At 51.6% G+C, this 20,004-nt stretch overlaps 1 protein-coding gene across 1 annotated transcript in view; it reads left to right on the top strand.

Moving 5' to 3' along the window:
* The first annotated feature begins 206 nt into the window (after nucleotides 1-206).
* Nucleotides 207-20,004, top strand: part of Steap3 (STEAP3 metalloreductase) — a 37,204-nt gene continuing 17,406 nt past the window's right edge. Inside the window, 2 exon segments of the mRNA XM_046456869.2 lie at nucleotides 207-336; nucleotides 19,429-19,928. Of these exon segments, the coding sequence (XP_046312825.1) occupies nucleotides 19,437-19,928 (492 nt within the window). The 5' untranslated portion in view covers nucleotides 207-336; nucleotides 19,429-19,436.

The following is a 20,004-nucleotide window of genomic DNA, read 5'->3' as shown; positions in this document are numbered from 1 at the left end:
CTGCTCGCTTTAACTGTGTGCCGACAGATAAGCTGCAGGGCTGTTTCCAAACCTCCCGCCGAGGGCACGAGGAGGAGGCTGGTTGGTCGCTTCCTCCGCTGCTGCCGGGGTTGTAGGGCCGGGCAGGGACCGAGTTCTCTGCCACTCCTGATTGCGGCCGGGAGAGAGGTGGCCGAGCCGGATAAGCAGCGGCGGGCTGGCCGGAGGCCACCTCCCGCGCAGCTCCTGCCCCCGCGGGTGGGCGGGGCGCGGGCAGAGGAGGAGCCTGGGAGCGAGCCACCGCCTCCGCCTCGGACCTGCAGCCGCTGCCGCTGCACGGAGCGGCGGGCCGCGGAGGTGAGTGACCTTCCCTGTCGCCGTGCGCTGCGCCGCGTTACCGGGACCCCAGCCCATCTCCCACCCAGTTGCACCCCGAGCCATCGCCACTCGCCTGGCGACCTCCATGCTTTAGGACCGAGCCACGTGCGACCGGTAGTAGAAGAACCCGGTCCTGGTTCCCCACCCGGTGCGCTTCCTCTTCTAGGGACAGAAGCCGCGCGCACCGGGCGGGGTGGGCAGGGCCAGGGACCGAACTGGGGAGAAGCAGGCGATCAGAGTTCGGGGTGCACCTCTAAGCGCCCTTCCTGGCGGCCCCCAGCCGAGAGCCTTCCGCATGCCCTCAGGCTCTGTGCAGCCGGTCCCCGGGGAGGGCGGGCAGCCATGGGCGGGACCTTCCTGGATCTTCCTCTCCTGGCCCTTGGCTCTAGCACAGTCCCAGCAGGGGCGCGGGACCTTGGTCCAGAGGAGGCTGGACTGCCCAGTGCCCGCCCCTGCCCAAAGAGCCCTTGCCTGGGAAGTTCCCCCTCCTATCCAGTTCCCTGAAATTTGGGGGCAGGCTGCCTGGAGAGGTGTGATTGGAACTTTGGTCACTCTGGCTAGATGAAGGAGGGTGCGACTGGCAGTTTTTTCGTGTGGGAGTCAGGAGGCGCAATCTGCAGGGAAAAGGAAAATTCCCACAGGTTCTTTTGAAGCCCTGGCAGAGGGCAGGAGGGTGTTCGGAGCCACTTCTGCGACAGGCTCCAGAAGTGGGGTTCTGGAAATGCCCCAGGGAAGTATTTCTGTCCATCAGAGTGCAGTCATGATATAATTAATAGCAAACATTTATTGCACATTTATGTGTTCCAGGCCTCTTGCTAAGGGCTCTGCACACAGTATCCCAGCTAATCATCACAGCAGGAAGGCATCTTTATTATTTCTTGTTACAGATGGAGATGCTGAGCCTCAGCGAGCCTGGGTATTTTGCAAAGACACTCAGCAAGTTGCACAAGATTTGAACCCTGATTTATCTGACTTGGGAGCCAGGAGGAGCCTACTAGTGGAGAGGGACAGGCTGGGTCCTCAGAGGATCCTGGCAGTCCAAAGAATGCAGTGCTAGAGGCCAGCATGTCCACAAGACCAAAGGGTCTCAATGGGTGTGCCCCCTCAGTCACCTGGAGGCTCTGTTAAAAAATGCCAATCCGGACTGGGGCTGTAGCTCAGTGGAAGTGCACTTACCTAGGATGTGTGAGGCACTGGGTTTCATTCTCAGCACCACATATGAATAAATAAAGGTCCATCGACAACTAAAAAATATTGTTTAAAAAAATGCAAATCCCCGGGTCCCACATTCAGTGGATGGAATCAGTCAGGTGCACCTGGAGGGCCTGGGCCCACCTCTACAGCAGGTTGCAGAGGAGCTGTTGGGAGCAGGTGCTTCAATGTCTGATGGATAAGTGGATATAGTGGGGTAGAAGGTGTCTCTGGGAGAGGAGGAGGAGGAGAAGGCTCTCTGAGAGGCCTTCAGTGGTGCACAGGTGGCCTCAACCAGGCAACCTGGGAGGAAGGTATGGAGTTGACATCAGGTAATGCTGGCCTTAGAGCCCACAGGGAGTTTTTAGGCCAGATCCCTGGTCAGTCACTTGAGAGATGAACAGCCTTAGCCCAAGCCTTTTGAGATCTTGGGGGATCCTGTTAAGGTCTTGGTCAAGCTGTGACCACAGATGTGCCCTGTCCAGCCTAGAGACGTCAAATAGGTGGATTCCTCTCCCATTCATGTTTCCTGTCCTTTGTCCCATAGCCCTTTCCTCCCTGAACTTATCAGAGAGCAGAGTGATAGGCAAATTAAAAAGTGAAAGTTTCTGACAAAGTCCAAAGTGGAACACCTGAGCACCAGGTTGGAGAAGTGGTAGCTGACTGCCTATAGGGCAGAGAGCCTGAATCTCAGCTGTCAGTGAAGTCTTGAACTTGTTTCTTCATCCCATCAAGCAGGGATGATGATGGCTGCCTGTGGGTTCACTGTGTGGAGTGTTGGGTTGTGGAAATGTTATGAGATATCAGGCCCTCTCTCTTCCCCTAGGATATGTGCATTAATCCAATGGGACTTTACAGGCTCATTGCTTTTTTAGTCTGAACCCTGGGTTCCCTGGAAAAGGTAACTGAAGCCCAGAGAGTGACCTCCAAGATTCTCTTTGTGGCAGAGCTGGCTCCAGCTCCAGGGTCCAGAGTTGCCAGCTCGAAATCTTGGCCAGTGCCTCTCAGCCTGGAGGAGAAGTCTGCTTCATTCCTTGTCCACGCTGCAGAGGAGAAGCTCAGTGGGCTAGGGTGGTCTTCAGACAGCTGGGGTGCAGTAGGAAGCAGGCCATTCAGGAACTTGGGTTCCTCTGCCTTTCAGCTACGACTGGATGCACCTCTTCTTGCCCTCTCTACCATGCCTACTTGCCAGGAAGTCCTGGGCTGGGCAGGTGGGAGCTAAGCTAAGCCTGTATGTAACTGGTTTCTAGTTTGGGAATCAGAAATGTCCCCCTTGATTTAAAAGGAGGAAGTCTGCCAATTTCAGTAGTTATTAAAAATCTAAGGCCAAATTGGCTGTATTCTTCCTCCTGGAAGTTAAAGGAGCATGTGCCTCTTCCACACCCCGGCCCCCCAAGCCCCCATCCCATTTCAGGAGACTATGGTGATAATAGAACTTGGAGACAGGAAGGCAGAGGATGGGGCAGGTGCTCTGGGTGGAATGCAAACATTTGACTATAGAAGTTTCACTTCCTCCTGGCTGCCCCCTGCTACCTAGGCCCACCCGCCTATCCAACTCTACCTCTCAAGGTTCCCAAACCTCTTTGCATTTCCTCTGTCAGCCCTTCACACACCCCCAACATCACACCTGAAATGCAGTCCTCACCCTTGCCATTCAGCCTCCCATGTGCCAGGCCCTGGACCAAGCAGAGAACAGGCATGAGCTCATTTGTTCCTCCAAACTCTTAAGAGATGGATAATGCTGTTCTCCCAACCACATAACGCTCTCAAGGACAGATGAGATTCCAGTCTCTTCTTTCAACCCCAGTCCTGAGACTCCTAACCACTTAACTATATGCCTATCCAAATTCTGCTTCATCTTTTATTCATTCAACAAACACTTACTGAGCACTCACTTTGTGCCAGGTACTCTGAGCCCCACTTCTGGCAGGGTGAATGTCACAGCCATCATTTGTCACTCCCAGAGGCTCTTACCATCTACATATTTTTTAATACAAGTAAGGAAACAACCTCAGAGAGGCCCAGGACCCACAGCTGTTGTGAGCCAGGATCCAAAATCAGAGACAGCACCTCCCCACCCCCAAGTTGGAGATATTGACTGCTGTGTTGCTTCCAGGGTCGATGGATGCTAGTGAATCATAAACTGCATGGTTTATCAACCCAGGACAGTGTCTCCCTCCTATTCAAGTGTGGCCAGCTCTCCAGAAACATTGCTCTGAGTTGTCGATGGTTCAGTTGTTTCAGTACCACAGAAACCCTGTCTGTGGAATTCCTCCATACTAAACTCTTCCCAGTCGGTCTGCCCTCGTACATCACATCGTCACCTGCAACAGGTGAGCACAACTTCTTCTGTAATCAGGTGGTAAATTTTTCCTACCTCCATCTTCCACTTCGTGACAGGTAGTTAGATTCTAACCAAGCAGAGCAATTTTGTCTTGGGTATTAGGAATTGAACTCAGGGGTGCTTTGCCATTGAGCTACATCCCCAGCCCCTTTAATGTTTTATTTTGAGGCAGGTTTTTACTAAGTTGCCTGAGACCGGCCTTGAACTTGCAATCCTTCCTCTGCCTCCCAAATTGCTGGGATTACAGACATGCACCACCATGTCTGGCTGCATATTTTAAATAATTTCTTACTGTGCTAGGGATGGAACTCCGGACTTTGAGCATCCTAGGCAAATGCTCTGCCATTCAGTTCACCCCCAATGTCAAACAGCTGGTTTTTAAGCCTTTTTGAGCGGTAAGATTAGGAGATTAAACTGGGGAAAAAAAAGTTACAATACCAAGATTATAACACCAATTAGTGGTATAAATGTAATGGAATGTGGAGGGGCCTGCTAATCTTTTTTTTTTTTTTTTTTTTTTTGGTACCAGCGATTGAACCCAGGGGCACTTAACCACTGAGCCACATCCACAGTCCTTTTTTGTATGTTATTTAGAGACAGGGTCTTACTGAGTTCTTTAGGGACCTGCTAAGTTGCTGAAGCTGACTTTGAACTCACAATCCTCCTGTCTCAGCCTCCCAAGCCCCTGGGATTTTAGGCGTGTGCCACCAGGCCTGGCACTGCTAATCTTATCATGGGGGAGTAGGCTGCCTAGTTCACTTGCAGACAGTAGGGCTCCTAAGGCTGGTGGGCTGGGGTCTGAGACAGGGACCCCTCCTGTTACTATAGGCATTGTGGGATGGCTGTCAGGCTGTGGGGAGGTGGTGGTACCCACAAACGGAAAGGAAAGAAGCAATATGGTCTAGACCTGGCCATCAAGGATTGTGATGCAAGAGTCAGAGGTGGCTGCCATCTAGGAAAGCCCGGCCCTCCCGTTGTCCTAGTTCAGAGAGCTGCAGGGTGGAGACCACATGCTCTGCTGTTGAGAGTTCCAGTGTGGCTGCTTTTTGTTCTTTCTTGCTACAACTCCTGTTGAACATCTGGCAGGGATATCTGGAATACCAACGGGAGAGGGCTTTCAAGACCTGGGAGCTCAGGGTGCAGCAGGGTCTCAGAACTCCAGGAGAGTTCTGACCTGGAGCGCTGAGGGACTTTGGGGTGCTTGCAAGCCCCTTTCCACTCGATTCTGGGGGCTGTGTTTTCTAGGGAAGTATGGCTTCTGCACAGGGTGGCTTCTCCAAGGGAATACAGAGAGCACCCAGCAACTTTGATAGGAACGCAGAGCCCTGAACCTCTCCCCAGTCTACTGAATCAGGGACTCTGGGCTTGGAACTGCCTGCACACCTGCCCCCGAAGCTCTCTAGGCAATCTCAGTGGATTCCAGGGTTCTCGAATGTCTGAAAGCTCTGCTTGAGCTTCATTGACTTAACAGGCATCTGCCATCCTCACAGGGAGCAGAACATGGAGGCTGTGGGGCGGTGTAGACGTGCAGGGGTGAGGGACGTGCAGGTCCCTGCCCTCAGCTGACACAGTGGGGTGATGGTAGTGCACCCACAGCCACAGAGGGGGAGGAGTTCAGAGCCACACGTGGTAGGTGGTAAGTGGTCCCCAAAGAGCAAGGACATGAGCAGGATCATCAGAAGAGAGAGGGAAAGCAACCTGTCCAACATCACAGTAACAGGTGGCTGAATCAGGCCTATCTACTAGATAGTAACCACCAACTAACACAGCTGCCTCTCTGAATTCAGAGTGGGAGAGATTGTTGGGAGGCTCTTAGGGGACTGGCAGGCACCCTATGTGCCCAAGAGCTTGGAACAGATCTTCAAGGAAGGGGGATTGGTATGGGCCAGGAAGTGGAAGTAATTGGCTAAACTGCAGAGGAAGCAGGGGACTGGAAGGAGGGTAGTGCTGGACTCTAGGGAGATTCCAGAATTCACCCCTGTCCTCAGAAGTTTTCCCTACAGTAGGAGAGACAAGACACAGGAGGTCATAGCAGTCAGAATGATGCAGCCTGGCTCTGGTTGGTTGTCATATAGAGTAACCCTGCCTGAACCCCAGGGGGAGGTATTCTGGTTATCAGATGCTCGGGGTTACTCAGATTCCATATTCCAAGATGGCTAGTTTTCAAACAAATTGAAAACAATCAAATATACTTGTCCACAAAACAGGACTGTCCATCCGTCTGCCTTTTTCCTCACCGTCTGTCTGGCAAGTAAAGATAACAATAAGCTTTTGTAAGTGCAAAATGTTGAGAGAATTATCACTAAGCCCATGACAGCCAGGGTGATTGCAATAAATTACCCCTGCAGAAACTGATAAATCACCACATTCGGCAGCCATTATGTTTGGCTTCGGATCTTGGAGAATCTCAACGCCTTCTCTCTTTCTGCGAGGTAGTCTGCCTTGTGCTGGATGACATTTATTCATTTTATGCATCTTGGGTTCTGCTGGCTGTCCCGCCTCAGGTTCCTGTAGCAAAGGCACCAGAGTCTGAGCCACTAATTATCCCCAGCGAGGTTTCCTGCCCCAACAGGAAGTCTCGGGCCAGAACTGCTGTCTCTCAGTGCACTCTCCAACCGAGCAGCAGTCACCACCCCGGGCCCTTCCCTGTGGCCAGCTGGAGTGTAGGCTGAAGGGGAGGCAGCCCTCAGCCCTGGCCACAGGTTGGAGATCCATGGGGAAAAGGGGTGGCCCAGCTTGCCGTGGGGCTGCCAGGAGCTCCAGAGCTCCAGACCCTCTCATCCAGATGTCCCACCTGCCTGTTGTTGGTAAGTCCTGTTAGGGTACCGATCCTGGGGGGAGGTGGCGTGTGGAGGGGTGGGCTCCCTCCTCGCCGGCCAGTCCCCTGGCCTGCTGCACTGTGCCCTTCGCATCTCTAGGGAGTCCAAATAATTGGATTCCTCTTGAAGGACTGGAACTGGCAGCAAAGAGCACAGTCTAATAGGATCCCAAAATAAAGTGGGAGATCATCTTGTGTGCACATCTTTTGAGGGATGGGCGTCTAGATGATTGTCAGGAGCGCTTTCAAAGTAAAGGGTTCAAGTATTTATCGCACAGGGAGCCTGCAGGTAGCGAGAGCAACAGCTCTGTGAGTTCGGGTGTGTTGCTTAAAAAAAAAAAAAGTTAATGTTTACGACGCGTTTCTGTAGAATACAGGCCCATTGGGAATTATAAATTTTACTTCTTGGTATCCATTTGTGTGCTGGTTTATCACAGAATTGCTGCTGCAAGTAATTGAACCGGATTTTTCTAGCATGATTTGAAAATCTCGATGTTTGTAAAAAGCCCTATCAATTATTCATTCACTTTTATTTTGCAAAGTGGTGTGGGGATAAGAAAAAATTCTGTTTTCTCTCAGACTGAAGGTGCACGTATGTGGACATGTGGACTGGCCTGCGTGCCCGCCTGAGCTTTCTGTCTTCTCTCTGGTTGGAACATATCCGCCTTCCTTTTAAAAATATAATGATTTTTTTATGATGTCTAAATAACGATTCCAGGCAGTATTACAAGAAATATAACAGTAAAATGTTTGTAAGAGTCCCTCAGAAAGGGAAAAATGCCCACAGAGAAAATAGAAATGCACTGATTAACTGAATGTTGCTATTGCTGGCTTTTAAACCCCAATTTGAGACTGGCATTTCCTGTCGCCTCTCCCCTCCTGTCAACTGTGGGAGGTTGGGGGTCCTGTGAGGAGAGGGACCTGGAGCACTGGACTCCTAATCCTGAGAAGGTCCAGGAAGGACAGCCTGGGGCCGTGCTGCCGTGGTCCAGGGTCTGGGATAGAGGCCAGCTCCAGGTTTGCAAGTTCGGTCTTGAACGTGAGGCTGAGCGTTTTAAGCAGCTCAGTGAGGGGAAGGGAGAAGGACAGGAAGAGAGCAGACCTGAGCCTCATGCTGACCAGGTGACCCAATGTGACGCCCACTTAAGGACCTGCCACCCTTACCAACACAGAAGCAGCCTGAAGCATCATGGGATGAGGGTGCAGTACGTCCAGGCCAGGCAGGAGCCAACTGGGACCTGGAGGAAGTCCCTTAACCTGTTTGAGCCTCTGTTTTGAGATCTGCAAAGTGGAAGTAATGATAGGTTTCCGCAGGTCACACCCGCAAGCCCACAGTCACCATCCTGATCTTCCCATGGGTGAGTCTGGCCTCGCCCTGTAGCCACTTCTGGCTTTTGACTCCTGGCACTGTGATTGATGTTCCTGTGCCAGGCACTTGCGGGGTGCTGCGATGTGCCTGCCCACTGCCTCTGTGTCTCAGGGGAAATCCTGGGTTACCACACAAGGGCAATCATGTGTCAGAAGCATGCAACTAGGAGACTTCCCTAAGACTTGCTTCTATTTGCATAGCAAGTGCCCTAATTTTTACTTACATTGTATAGACGGTCCCCAACCTACAATGGATGGTTTGATTTAGGATTTCTTGGCTTTACAGTGGGCTGAAAGCAATGCATATTCAGTAGAAATTGCACACTTCATATTTTAGATTCGGATCTTTTCCCAGGCTAGCAGTAAGCAAGTTACAATGTTTTCAATTTTTGATATTTTCAACTTATAATGGGCTTATTGGATGTCACCCCATCATTAAGTCAAGGAACTTGGGTATGTTTCAGTCAATAAAATGAGAGAAACTTTCTAGAAGCTATGATTCATCTTACCTGACTGGGGAAATGTGAATTATTCATATCAAAGGGCATTAGGTCTAATATTCACATTGGCATATGGGAGGGTTGACAGAGATTATGGGGGTAGGGGTAGGGCCCCCCCATCACCTTCTTGGACCGTTAAAGGAAGGTATCTGGCTTTATCCTGTCACCTGTGTGCAGAAAGCCAAGAGGGGGCCAGAGGGGAGATCGATTCTGTCTTAAAGAAGAGTCAGGCCTTCCTGTTGGAACTTGAGCTTCATTAATTGGAGAGAAGGGACTTCGCAGGGAAAAAGAATAAGTCAGAGAAAAAGCAAAGGGTCTAGGTGGACATAAGGCTGTACACCAGACTGGCCCCTGTTGGGAAGGGCCAAGGAGACCGCATATCTGCCATGGCCCCCAAAGCCCTTGGGCCCTAGAACCATTGACCCAGCATCTCTAAAGCCTCCTTCCATGGGTACCCCCAGACCAGGCTGCATCTCAGTGCACCTCAGATCTGTTGTTTGATTTTTTCACTTGGACCAAAGCTGCAGGAGTCTACTCAGGTTCTCATACTTATTGGCAGTATTTAAACTCACCTGTACATAGATAGGCCTCTGTGTTCCTAAGTTTATCAAATAGTGAAACGTTTGGCCATACCTCCAGGCAGCAGTAGAGTTAGAAGCTCCTGATGTTGCTTTATTGGGTGCTAGGAGGCCCCAGCTAGGTTCTGAGAGAAGACCCACAAGCACACCCCGTCCTTAGGCACAGAATCTGGAAGTTTAATCTCTCAAACTGCAAACATTAATTGAGCACCTACTGGGTCACAGATGAGGGGCAAGAGGCACAGAAATGAGAAAGAAGTGGCATCCATCTGGCGTGGTGACCGACAAGAGAACCGGGGCGCATTGTCAATGGTAATGGCACAGAAGAGCAGAAGGAGTCTCAGATTTTGAGGTCCCCTCTGTTCTGGCCTAAGGGGAAGCCAGGGGCTGTTTCTGGGTCTGTCCTTTTGAGCTCCCTGGGACTCTTGGAAAAGTCCGAGGTGGCCCTGACAGGGATAGGGAAGTGGCTGCCTGATGCTCCCCACGCAGAGCACCTGAAGAGAGGAGGCCAAGTTCAGTGTCCCTATGAGCCAAGAAGAAGAGGCTGCCAAGGGTCAGGGGAGGGTCCCCCGAGGCTTACTGGAAAAGGTAGCTCATGACTAGGCAGCCCAGGGGGAGGCGTGCACCTTGGAGCCCAAGACTCAGGCGAAGGGAGGCAGGCTGAGCCTGCTGGCAGATGCCCTGGAGCTGCCTGTGTGTGTCTTGGCCGCCTCTGCCCTTTCTTTGATCCCACATCTATCCTTCTCAACAGCAGGGCCAGAGCTCATTCCTGATTCTGCAAATCCTGCACCATGGGAAGGGGAGGGGTGGGGAGGGACAGCCACAGCCCTGGAAAGCAAGAAACAACCCAACCCCAGACGCTGAGACTGCAGATTCAGCCACCGCTGCTGATGGTCTCTGGCGTGGCTGGATTAACCAGCCCACTGGGAGCTGGCTGCCCCCACATGCCCGTCCCTGGATGGAACGAAGTCCTTCCTCCCTGGATCCCCCAGTGCCTGCAGCATTTTACTTCCTGTTGCACCTTATAGCAGATCTTAAGAAGGCAGACTGTCAGCTGGGTGCGGTGGTGCACACCTGTAATCCCAGCCATTTGGGAGGCTGAGGCAGGAGGATCCTGAGTTCAAAGCCAGACTCAGCAAAAGCAAGCTGTTAAGCAACTCAGTGAGACCCTGTCTCCAAATAAAATACAAAGTAGGGCTGGGGATGTCGCCCAGTGTTGCAGTGCCCCTGAGTTCAATCCTTGGTACCCAAAAGAAAAAGAAGGCAGGCTGTCATCTGGCCACCTGCAGGGCCCCAGTGCCTTGCTCCCTGCTGGGAATATAGGAGGTGCTCAGGCAATCGTGAATCAGGGCATTTCATGGAGAAGCCTTGGAAGGTCTGACCATTTCTTCATAGGCACCGCCCACATGGATTCCAAAGTGAAAGACACCCTTGGGGGTGTCAAGGGGACCCAAGGGCTTGAGCATTCTGTGCTGCCTGGAGCTCCTGGTCTTGGTGCTGAGCACTGGGCCAGCCTCTTCCCCTTCCCACCCGACACTAGCTGCCCTCCTGCCCCTATAGGTAGTAATGGAGGGTTCCAACAGGAGAGTCTTCCATGCTGGTCTGTCTCATTCTAGTTGGGAGGATGTGAAGTGCTCCCAAGTCCCCAGTATCTTTATGATCCCCAGTACCACTCTTCTCCCCCAGCTTACTCTGGGCCTGGTGACCATATGTGGCAGGGGAGGGGGCATAGAATTGGCCGCATTGGCTCACCAGAAAGACCCCTGTCTAAGCAGCCAAGAGGGTGCAGGAATAGGGCCCGTGCACCTGACCCTCAAGACCAAGAGGAACATAGGGAAATATAGGAGTCCGCATGGTCAGGGAGGGTTGATGGAGGTGGTGGGCTGGGAGCTGGGTTTGACTGTAAAGACCCAGGAGCACATCTAGATCTAGAGGGGCTCTTGCATGCAAGTGGTTTCAATAAGTCATCCCCTTCCATGGTCCTTTACTGAGCACTAACTTTAGTAGTTTCCAAGTGTGGTCCCTGGACCAGCAACATCGAGAGCTCCAGGGAAGGAGCCCAGCAGTAGGTTTCAAGCCTCAGGTGATGCTCATGCACCTCAATTTGACCTAACATGTGCCAGCCACCACTTTGAGTGCTGGAGTCACAGAGGTGAGTTTGCTATTTCCTGTCTTTGAGGAGCTTGGAGTCCTAGGAGGAGATGGACAGGAAAGTAGGGACAGAGGTTGCTCTTGAGGGCAGTGGAGGCAGAGGGGCAGCTGGTACAGGCTTGATCAAGAGCTGGAGACTCTGTTGAGGAGAGATGGCCTGGGGACCCCATGGCATGAGGACTGTCCCTGGCAGGGAGCCTATTGCTTCAATGCCAAACCACCCTGGTATCTATCTGCCCATTACGCTGCCTTTCCTCTACTCTACCTCTCTCCCCCTTGTACCCCTCTCCCCTGGGTCTATTGTCCCCCTCTTCTTCCCCAAGTCCCAGATATCTGTGTCTCCTCTCCTCCAGCTGTCATGGGGGGAAATGAGTTTATACCTCCAGGGCATCATCTCAGAGCACATGTTAGAAAGTTTGCAAGTAAATTTTTCCATTTTGCAGAGAACGCTATATTGATTTGGGTGCATCTATTTCTGCTTTATACAGACAAAAGCTTTTTTTAAAAAAAAATCCTAGAGAGAGAGAGGAATAAAAATGAAAATTGAGTGAATTTAACGGTCCCAGAGTGTAGCATTTATCTCCTAGAACCCCCAGTACAACTGAATGAAGTAAGTGCTGTCGCCCCATTGTGTAGATGAGGAGATGCGACGCAGAGTAAAGTGATTTGTCCAGGCCACCTGGCTAGTAAGTGGTCAGGATGGGATATGAATCCAACTGCCTCCGTGCTGTGCCCTTGCTTGCAATTTACTAAAGCGATGGATCCTGAATAATCCAGAATGTTCAAGTGCTTTCCTGAGCTCATGTTCTGATGGCTACATTGCGGGCAGCAATGCGGCCTGGTTGGGCAAGCTCCCAAGGACTGATTGTGACTTGGGGGTGTGATTTGGAGAGTCCCAGGGGCTGGTCTGATCCTCTGCCTAATTAGGGAAGATATGAATTTGGGGAGAAAAGGAGATGTCTTAGTTCATTTTCTGTTGCTATAATAAAATACCTAAGGCGGGGTACTTAATAAGAAAAAGACGTTTATTCTAGCTCACAATTCTGATCTAAGGTTTAGGAGCTGCATCTTATGATGAGTTTCTTGCTGGCAGTGTCCTGAGGGGTTGCAGGGTATCACATGGTGAGTGACTTTTATAGCAAACCCTCTGGAGGTGACCCATTAACCCATACATCTGCTAATCATGTGAGTGGATTAGTCCATTCATGAGGACAGAGCCACAGTTACCTCTCGAGGTTCCCACCTGATCCCACCTTTTAGTGTCTCCTAATGGGGATTACATTTCAACATGAGTTTCAGAGGGGACAAACCATATTTAAACCATAGCAGGGGAAGGAATCCAGACCTATAGCCCAGCAAGCAGATTTGCATCTGTGAGCCGGCCTCCAGTCGCATGCCCTTACATAACCGCCCAGACATCTAGGTGAATAGAGGATGATGCCTCCCACCTCCCACCTAATGGGACACATCCGTCCAGTTCACTGACCATCCTGGGAATGGGTGGGTGGACCTCAGCCCTTAGCACATGTCTCAATCCACACGGCCCTGGAAGAGCTGTCTGCTTGTGTGGGTGGGAGCACAGAGAGGGAGCTGTGAGCCAAAGCCGCAGCGCCCACCAAGGCCAAGAGGTACCCAAGGTACCATCCCTGTCCCTGCAACAACAGCCTGCAGGACCCATGAGCCTCAATTCTAGAGGCACAGGGCTTAGAGACCTCAGCGGTGTGGAAAACAGCTAGAGAACAGCTTTAGAAGCTGCAGAGTCACCAGCACTGATGTTGCAAAATCCATGCATGGAGCTCATGGAGCGTCCCTAGGGGCTCACCCAGTCCTGCTTCCTCTTAGTGTATTACTAAGAACAGTCGGTGACGGCTCAATTTCTTATATATATTTTTTTTTTTTTTCTTTGCAGCACTGGGAACTGAACCCAGGGCCTCTCACATGCTGGCAAAGCATATAAAGCTTTTTTCAGGGTTTGCTATAAAAGTCACTCACCATGTGATACCCTGCAACCCCTCAGGATACTGCCAGCAAGAAACTCATCATGAGATGCAGCTCCTAAACCTTTTTTTTTATGATGACTTTATGGAGTTTTACTGCACATACTATACAATGTATCCATTTATAAAGTCTGCAAGTCAATGGTTTTTAGTCTGTTCAGAACTATGCAGCCATCGCCACCATCAATTTTATAATATTTTCATCACTGCAAAAATAAACCCTAGATGGTGGGCATTTGCTGCCATTTTCTGTGAGCCTCACATTCCCTAGCAACCACCGATCTCCTTTCCGTCTCTGGATTTGCCTACCTTAGACTTTTCATATAAGTATGATCATATAATGTGTGGCCCTTTGCAACTGGTTTCTTTCACTGAGCATAATACTTTCAAGGTTCATGCATGTTGGAGCAGGTATTAACACTTAGTTCCCTTTTATGGTTAAATGTTATTCCGTTATATGGATAGGCCATTTTGTTTCACCATTCATTCATTTGTTGATGAACATTTGGGTGATTTATACTTTCTGGGTATTACAAATAATGCTACTATGAACATTGGTGAACACTTTTTCTTTTTTCTTTTTTAGTGGTACTAGAAATTAAACCCAGGAGGATATTCTATGATGGAACTACTCCCCTAGCTCTCTTTAAAAATTACTTCCTATTTTGAGACAGTATCTTGGCCCTGCCTAGGCTGACCTCAAATTTGAGATCCTCCTGCCTCAGCCTCCCAAGTAGCTGGGATTAGAGGTACATACCCCCCAATGCCCAACTCACTCCTTTTTTTTCTTTTTTGGTACTGGGGAATGAACCCATGAGCCCTTTACCACTGAGGTACATACCCAGCCCATTTTATTTATTTTGAGACAGGGTATGGCTAGATTGCTAAGGGTCTTGCTAAGTGGCTGAGCTCGAGGCTGGCCTCCAATTTGTGATCCTCCTGTCTCTGCCTCCTGAGTGGCTGGGATTGCAGGTGTACATCCCTGCACCTGGCTCATCTTCACTTTTTTTCATGGTCTGCTCTGGGTATTTCTTGTCTGTAGCAAGTTGGAGGTCCTGGGGGTGGGGGTGAGGGGAAGGTTTGCAGAGTCAGACAGGCAGCTTTGGCAAAGTTCTGACAGTGAGAAAGGAGGTGGAGAACCTACAAAAATGTTTTCTGAAACCATTAGGGACGAGGGGTGTTACTCAGGGGTAGAGCGTGAGCTTAGTACGCACAAAGCCCTGGATCCATCCCCGGCACCAAGAAAGGAAAAACAAAAAGATTAGTCAGGTACAGTGGTGCACTGTAACCCCAGTGGCTCAAGAGGCTGAGGCAGAAGGATCACAAGTTCAAAGCCAGCCTCAGCAACTTAGTGAGGCCCTGAGCAACTTAGTGAGACTGTGTCTCAAAATAAACTATAAAAAGGGCTGGGGATGTGGCTCAGTGGTTAAGGGCCCCTGGGTTAAATCCTTGGTTTAAAAAAAAAAAAAGGATAAAAAAAGATCAAGGGGAAGCCCAGCAGCCTGGGAAGATTGCTGGGTTCTGGGTGAGGGCTTGGCTGCCTGCTCTTAAAGTGCATGATGCATTTTGGAAGGAGTTCTGCTCTGGCGCGGGTCTGAAGGGCCCCGTGTGCTATCATTACGACAGTCAGTAGCCTGCCCAAGAGCACGGGGAGCTGACAGGCAGCCTCTGGGCCAGGTGAGTCTCCCAGCCACAATCACAGCCCAGGTTTTGGCCCTGCTAGGAAGTGAGAGGGGACAGGCAAGTCTAGGCAGAGACCAAGGTATCAGGACATCCAACCTCTATGTCCTTTCCACAGATCAGGGCTGTGTGGGCCTCAGGCCTCCACCCAGCAGCTGCAATTTGATCCCCTCTCTGCTCTCTCACTGGACCTATAAATAGAACCTCAGAGAGCCTGGGCCCAGACCAGTTGATCCACCCTCACGCTCAGGCCACAGGCACAAGCAAGAGCCGGTAGACACCACTGCTGGGCCTTTGGAGCCTCCAGGACTTGTATCACCTAGCCTGTCCCCACCCCCACTGGTCTTCAGACCTGCAGCAGGCTTCATGCTGGGCACCAGGAGGGCAGAACTTGATGTAACCACTGCCCATGAGGAACTTGGAGGACAACACAAGTCCATGTGTGTGTGCGCCACACACACACAGAACTCTGAGCTCCTCCACACATTAGCCCCTTTGTCCTTGCACAACCCTTAAGGAAGTAAACCAGTGTCCCTGCCTTGAAATAGAGGGAACTAAGGCACAGGGAGGCTGCATAACTTGCCCAAAGGTGTCCAGCTAGCTAGTGACCTTGTGACCATGACTTGACCCCTGCAGCCTGGCCCAGACCCTCAGCCACCCACCTAATAACTCCCTTGACTCCAGTGGCTTTGTCTTTGCCTTGGGAATGCAGAGGAAGGAGCTGCCCCAGGGCAGGGAGGTCTCACAGAGACCTCACAGTCCACCCAGCATTTTCCTGTCCCAAGGACTGATGTCCTGGCAAGAAGTGCTTTAGAGGTGTGTCATGTTTGTGTAGGCGAGAGGGGAGTGGTAATAGGGATGGAACCCTGGGGTGCTTTTACCTCTACACCCCAACCGTTTTTATTTTTTATTTTGAGACAGGGTCTCTGTAAATTGCTGAGGCTTTCGCTAAGTTGTTGAGGCTGGCCTCGAGCCTGCAATCCTCCTACCTCAGCCTCTGGAGTAGCTGAGATTCCAGGTCCATGCCCAGCTGTCAGGGACTTTTAAGTGGATTGCTAGACTGCCAGGACTGGGAGGGACTTGGAGAGGATCTAGTTCAGTGGCTCGTGTCAGAGAAGCCTCTCAGATAAATTTGGTGATACTCCAATGTCCCAGTACCAGTTGGGCACAGAGATGGGCTCAGCCCCAGGTTCCTGGCCTCCACCCCTGACATCCCTTTGCTGTGGCTGCCCTTCAACTCCCTAAAAGGAAGCAGATACCAAATTTGCTCCAAAATTTATTGGAGCCATGACCTTGAGGGCGATCCATACCATCCCTTCCCACCTGTGATGCTGGGTCTGGGGTACAGCATAGGTAAGACTCAAGGTCTGAGTCTGAGAGCCTTCCCTAACTTTGGGTTGGCTCCATTTGTTTTTAGGCAGTAAGCCAATCCGGGCTTCTTCAAGCACCATCAGGTGGCACATTCTTGTGTGTGTAGCCTTCCTTGGCTTCCCCTTGGGAGGTGGTGTCGGTCCCCTGGACAAGAGCCCCAGCCAGGCCTGCACCCCTCCGAGCTACCCAGCACCCGTGTCCAGTGCTTGATGAATGGTCTTATCCGAGCCCCCCTCCCCCACATGCACAGATGAGATGGGCACCAGCCAAGAGTGGCCCCTGTGTCTTGCCCATCTTTATACTTCTCTGAGCATTCCGCACACTAGGAGACAGGAGGAAGTGAGCAAAGACAAGTACAGGCTACTGTCCAGGAGGGGATCTGCTTGGGATCCACATGCTAGCAAGTGTGGGAACACCGTCTGGAAGCCTCTGTGTGCTCCCCTCCCTCCCTCTCAGGGCAGAACTGCCCCCTGGCTATGCGCAACTGGGATGCCCGTTCCAGCCTTGCCTGACCACAGGGGAAGCCTCGACCCTCCCAACCACAGGGACCCTGGATTCTCTGGGAGGGTCCCTGATGTTGGTCTGTGGAGCCGCTGCCCCAGCTCCCCTCCCACCAGCTCTCATCCTCTTCCTGGGGCCAGCAGGGTTCTGGAGGGGTCTTCACCTCCTCCTCCTCCACCTCCTGCCTGCTGCTGGTGCAGAGCTCGGCTTCTGCTGGCGACCAGTATGTGCTTAGTAATCACTTGCCCTTTACCAAGTGCTTAACACGTGCCCAGTGCTGTTCTGAGCTCTCTGTCTCCCTTTTACAGCTGGGGAAATTGAGTCACAGACAGGCGCTAGGTCACTCCGTAGGCACTAGAGTCAATCAGAACACAGCAGTCTGGCTTTTTTTTTGTACCAGGGATTGAACTCAGGGGCACTCGGCCACTGAGCCACATCCCCAGCCCTATTTTGTATTTTATTTAGGGACAGGGTCTCACTGAGCTGCTCAGCTCCTCGTCATTGCTAAGGCTGGCTTTGAACTCGTGATCCTCCTGCCTCAGCCTCCCATGCCCGGCTGTCTGGCTCCTTCTAGAGCACAGCCCTTCCTGTCATGGTGTGTGACTCCAAGTCTGCAAGGTGGGGTGGGTCCGGAAGCCCATGGGCACTTAACAAAGGGTAGCTCATCTCCCTCACTGGGGAACGTCCGAGAACCAGGCAGAAAGTCTCCTTTCCCATTTTGCAGGAGGTCGAGTCTGGTGAGATGGGGTGCGGGAAGTGCCTGGTACCGTGTGTCCTGTGTGGGCGTGGCCCCTCCATCTGGAGTCAGGAAGCAGGCATGGTTGCCACAAAACCACCCACAGGGGCTTAGCTTGGCCAGTCCCTGCTGTCCTATAAGAGACAAGGGTGATGTTTTAAAACCACTTGAAAGAGTGAGAGGTTAAAGGGGCAGAGGCAGGATGGGAACTGTGTCCTGTAACTCTCAAGGGACAGTCACTGCCTGGAACCAGGTTCTCAATCCTTCTGAGCCTCAGTTTCTCCAGTTTAAACTGGGACACGTCTGTAATCCCAGTAACTTCAGAGGCTGAAGGCAGGAGGATTGCAAGTTCAAGGCCAACCTGAGCAACTTTGTGAGTCCCTGACTCAAAATAAAAAGTGCCAGGGATATAGCTCAGTGGTAAAGCATGTGTGGATTCAGTCCCCAGTACCACGAAAGAGATGCATTTTAGTAATATGCATGCTTATTTATGTGCATGCATGTAGTATGCATTCACATAAGGAACAAGAGCCAGTAGCAGACTTAATATCTACCTTAATGTGTGTGTGTTGTGGGGGGGTTCTGCAGATTGAATCCCCACTCTACTGTAATTTGAAATTAAAGGTAAGTTTAACTAGTACTCAGAGAACTCTTTGACAATTGAATTTGTGATTTGACATCGATCAGTCCTGGTGACACACAGGTCCTGCCAATACTCTGTGGTTCGTTGCTTCATACGTGAAGGAAAGAGCCAATTTCAATTAGAAGTTGGTAGCAATTAAAATGTCATTTTCCCACCTGCTTTAGTCGTCAGCTTTTTCACTGCTGTGACTAAATGACCCGGCCAGCACCACTGTAGGGGAGGAAGATTTTATTTGAGGGCTCAGGATTTTAGAGGTCACGGTCCCTAGACAGCTGGCTCCATTTCCTTGGGGCTGGAGGTGAGGCCCGACATCATGGTGGAGGAGTAGCAGAGAGCATCAGCTCACATCATGATCAGAAAGCAGAGAGTGTCTCCACTTGACAGATACAAAATATATACCCCAGAGCCAGGTCCCCAGTGAACCACTTCCTCCGGCCACAGCCCACCTGCCTCCGGTTACCACTCAGTGAATCTCATCAGGGGGGTCAATTCACGTGATTAGGTTAAGGCTATAACCCAATCACTTCTCCAAACCTTCTTGCATCATCTCATGAGCTTTTGGGGGACACCACTCTAAACCATAATACCATCACAGGGCACCCACCGTATCTCAGGGTCCAATTCATTCCCATGTCTCCCCAGACCCTCAGAGGAGGGTTTTGGTGTTCACCCATTCATTCAGCAAACATTGAGCACCAGGTCTGTGCCAGACCCAGTGACAAACAGTGACGCCCAGAGTCATAAGAGGAGGCCCTGCCCAGGAACATGTTAACCCTGCCAGTGACCATAGACAACAACACACACCCATGACGAGGCTGGGTTGAGTGGCCACTCCTGGCTGGTGACACTGTCCAGAGCATAATCCTTTGCAAAAGAAGTATGTGACTGCGCAGCATTGGCTGTGTAAGCGCCATGTCCTCCTTCCCAGGATTCCCACCCTGCCAATTTGTCCCCAGGAGGTAATTCTGCAGGAGAGGCAAAGGGTGGGGGACAGGAGTCCATCACCTTCCTCTTCCTGAGCCTGTGCCCTCCTCAGGGCAGGAGCTGGTTTTGCTCAGCATGTCCCCGATGCTAGCACATGGTAGCACTCAGAGAGCACCTGCTAAGTGAGTGTGTGACCCTCCACAGTGGACAAAAGGGGGCATCAGGGGCAGGAGGGAACAATCAGTGATGGAGTTCCTGCTTTCTTACAGCCACCAAAATGTCAGGAGAGATGGACAAGCCACTGATCAGCCGCTGCGTGGTGGACAGTGACGGCAGCCTCGCGGAGGCCCCCAGCAAGGCCCCCAAAGTGGGCATTCTGGGCAGTGGGGACTTTGCCCGCTCCCTGGCCACACGCCTTATAGGCTCTGGCTTCAGCGTGGTGGTGGGAAGCCGTAATCCCAAGCGCACAGCCGGGCTGTTCCCCTCCTCAGCCCAGGTGACTCTGAGGGAGGAGGCCGTGAGCTCCCCAGAAGTCATCTTCCTGGCTGTGTTCCGGGAGCACTACTCCTCGCTGTGTGATCTCAGTGACCAGTTAGTCGGCAAGATCCTGGTGGACGTGAGCAATCCCACGGAGCAGGAGCACCTCCAGCATCGTGAGTCCAACGCCGAATACCTGGCCTCTCTCTTCCCCACCTGCACGGTGGTCAAGGCCTTCAACGTCATCTCCGCCTGGACCCTGCAGGCTGGCCCGAGGGATGGGAACAGGCAGGTATGTTCAGGGAGAATAACAACCATCATCACAATAAATATAAATGGCTCATTTTCTTTGAGGGCTATCAGCATGC

This window comes from Marmota monax, unplaced genomic scaffold, assembly GCF_021218885.2.
Source record: "Marmota monax isolate L192 unplaced genomic scaffold, Marmota_monax_Labrador192_F-V1.1 WCK01_AAM20220418_F8-fsc00121, whole genome shotgun sequence".
Classification (NCBI taxonomy): domain Eukaryota; kingdom Metazoa; phylum Chordata; class Mammalia; order Rodentia; family Sciuridae; genus Marmota; species Marmota monax.
This window is presented reverse-complemented; position numbering and strand designations above follow the sequence as displayed.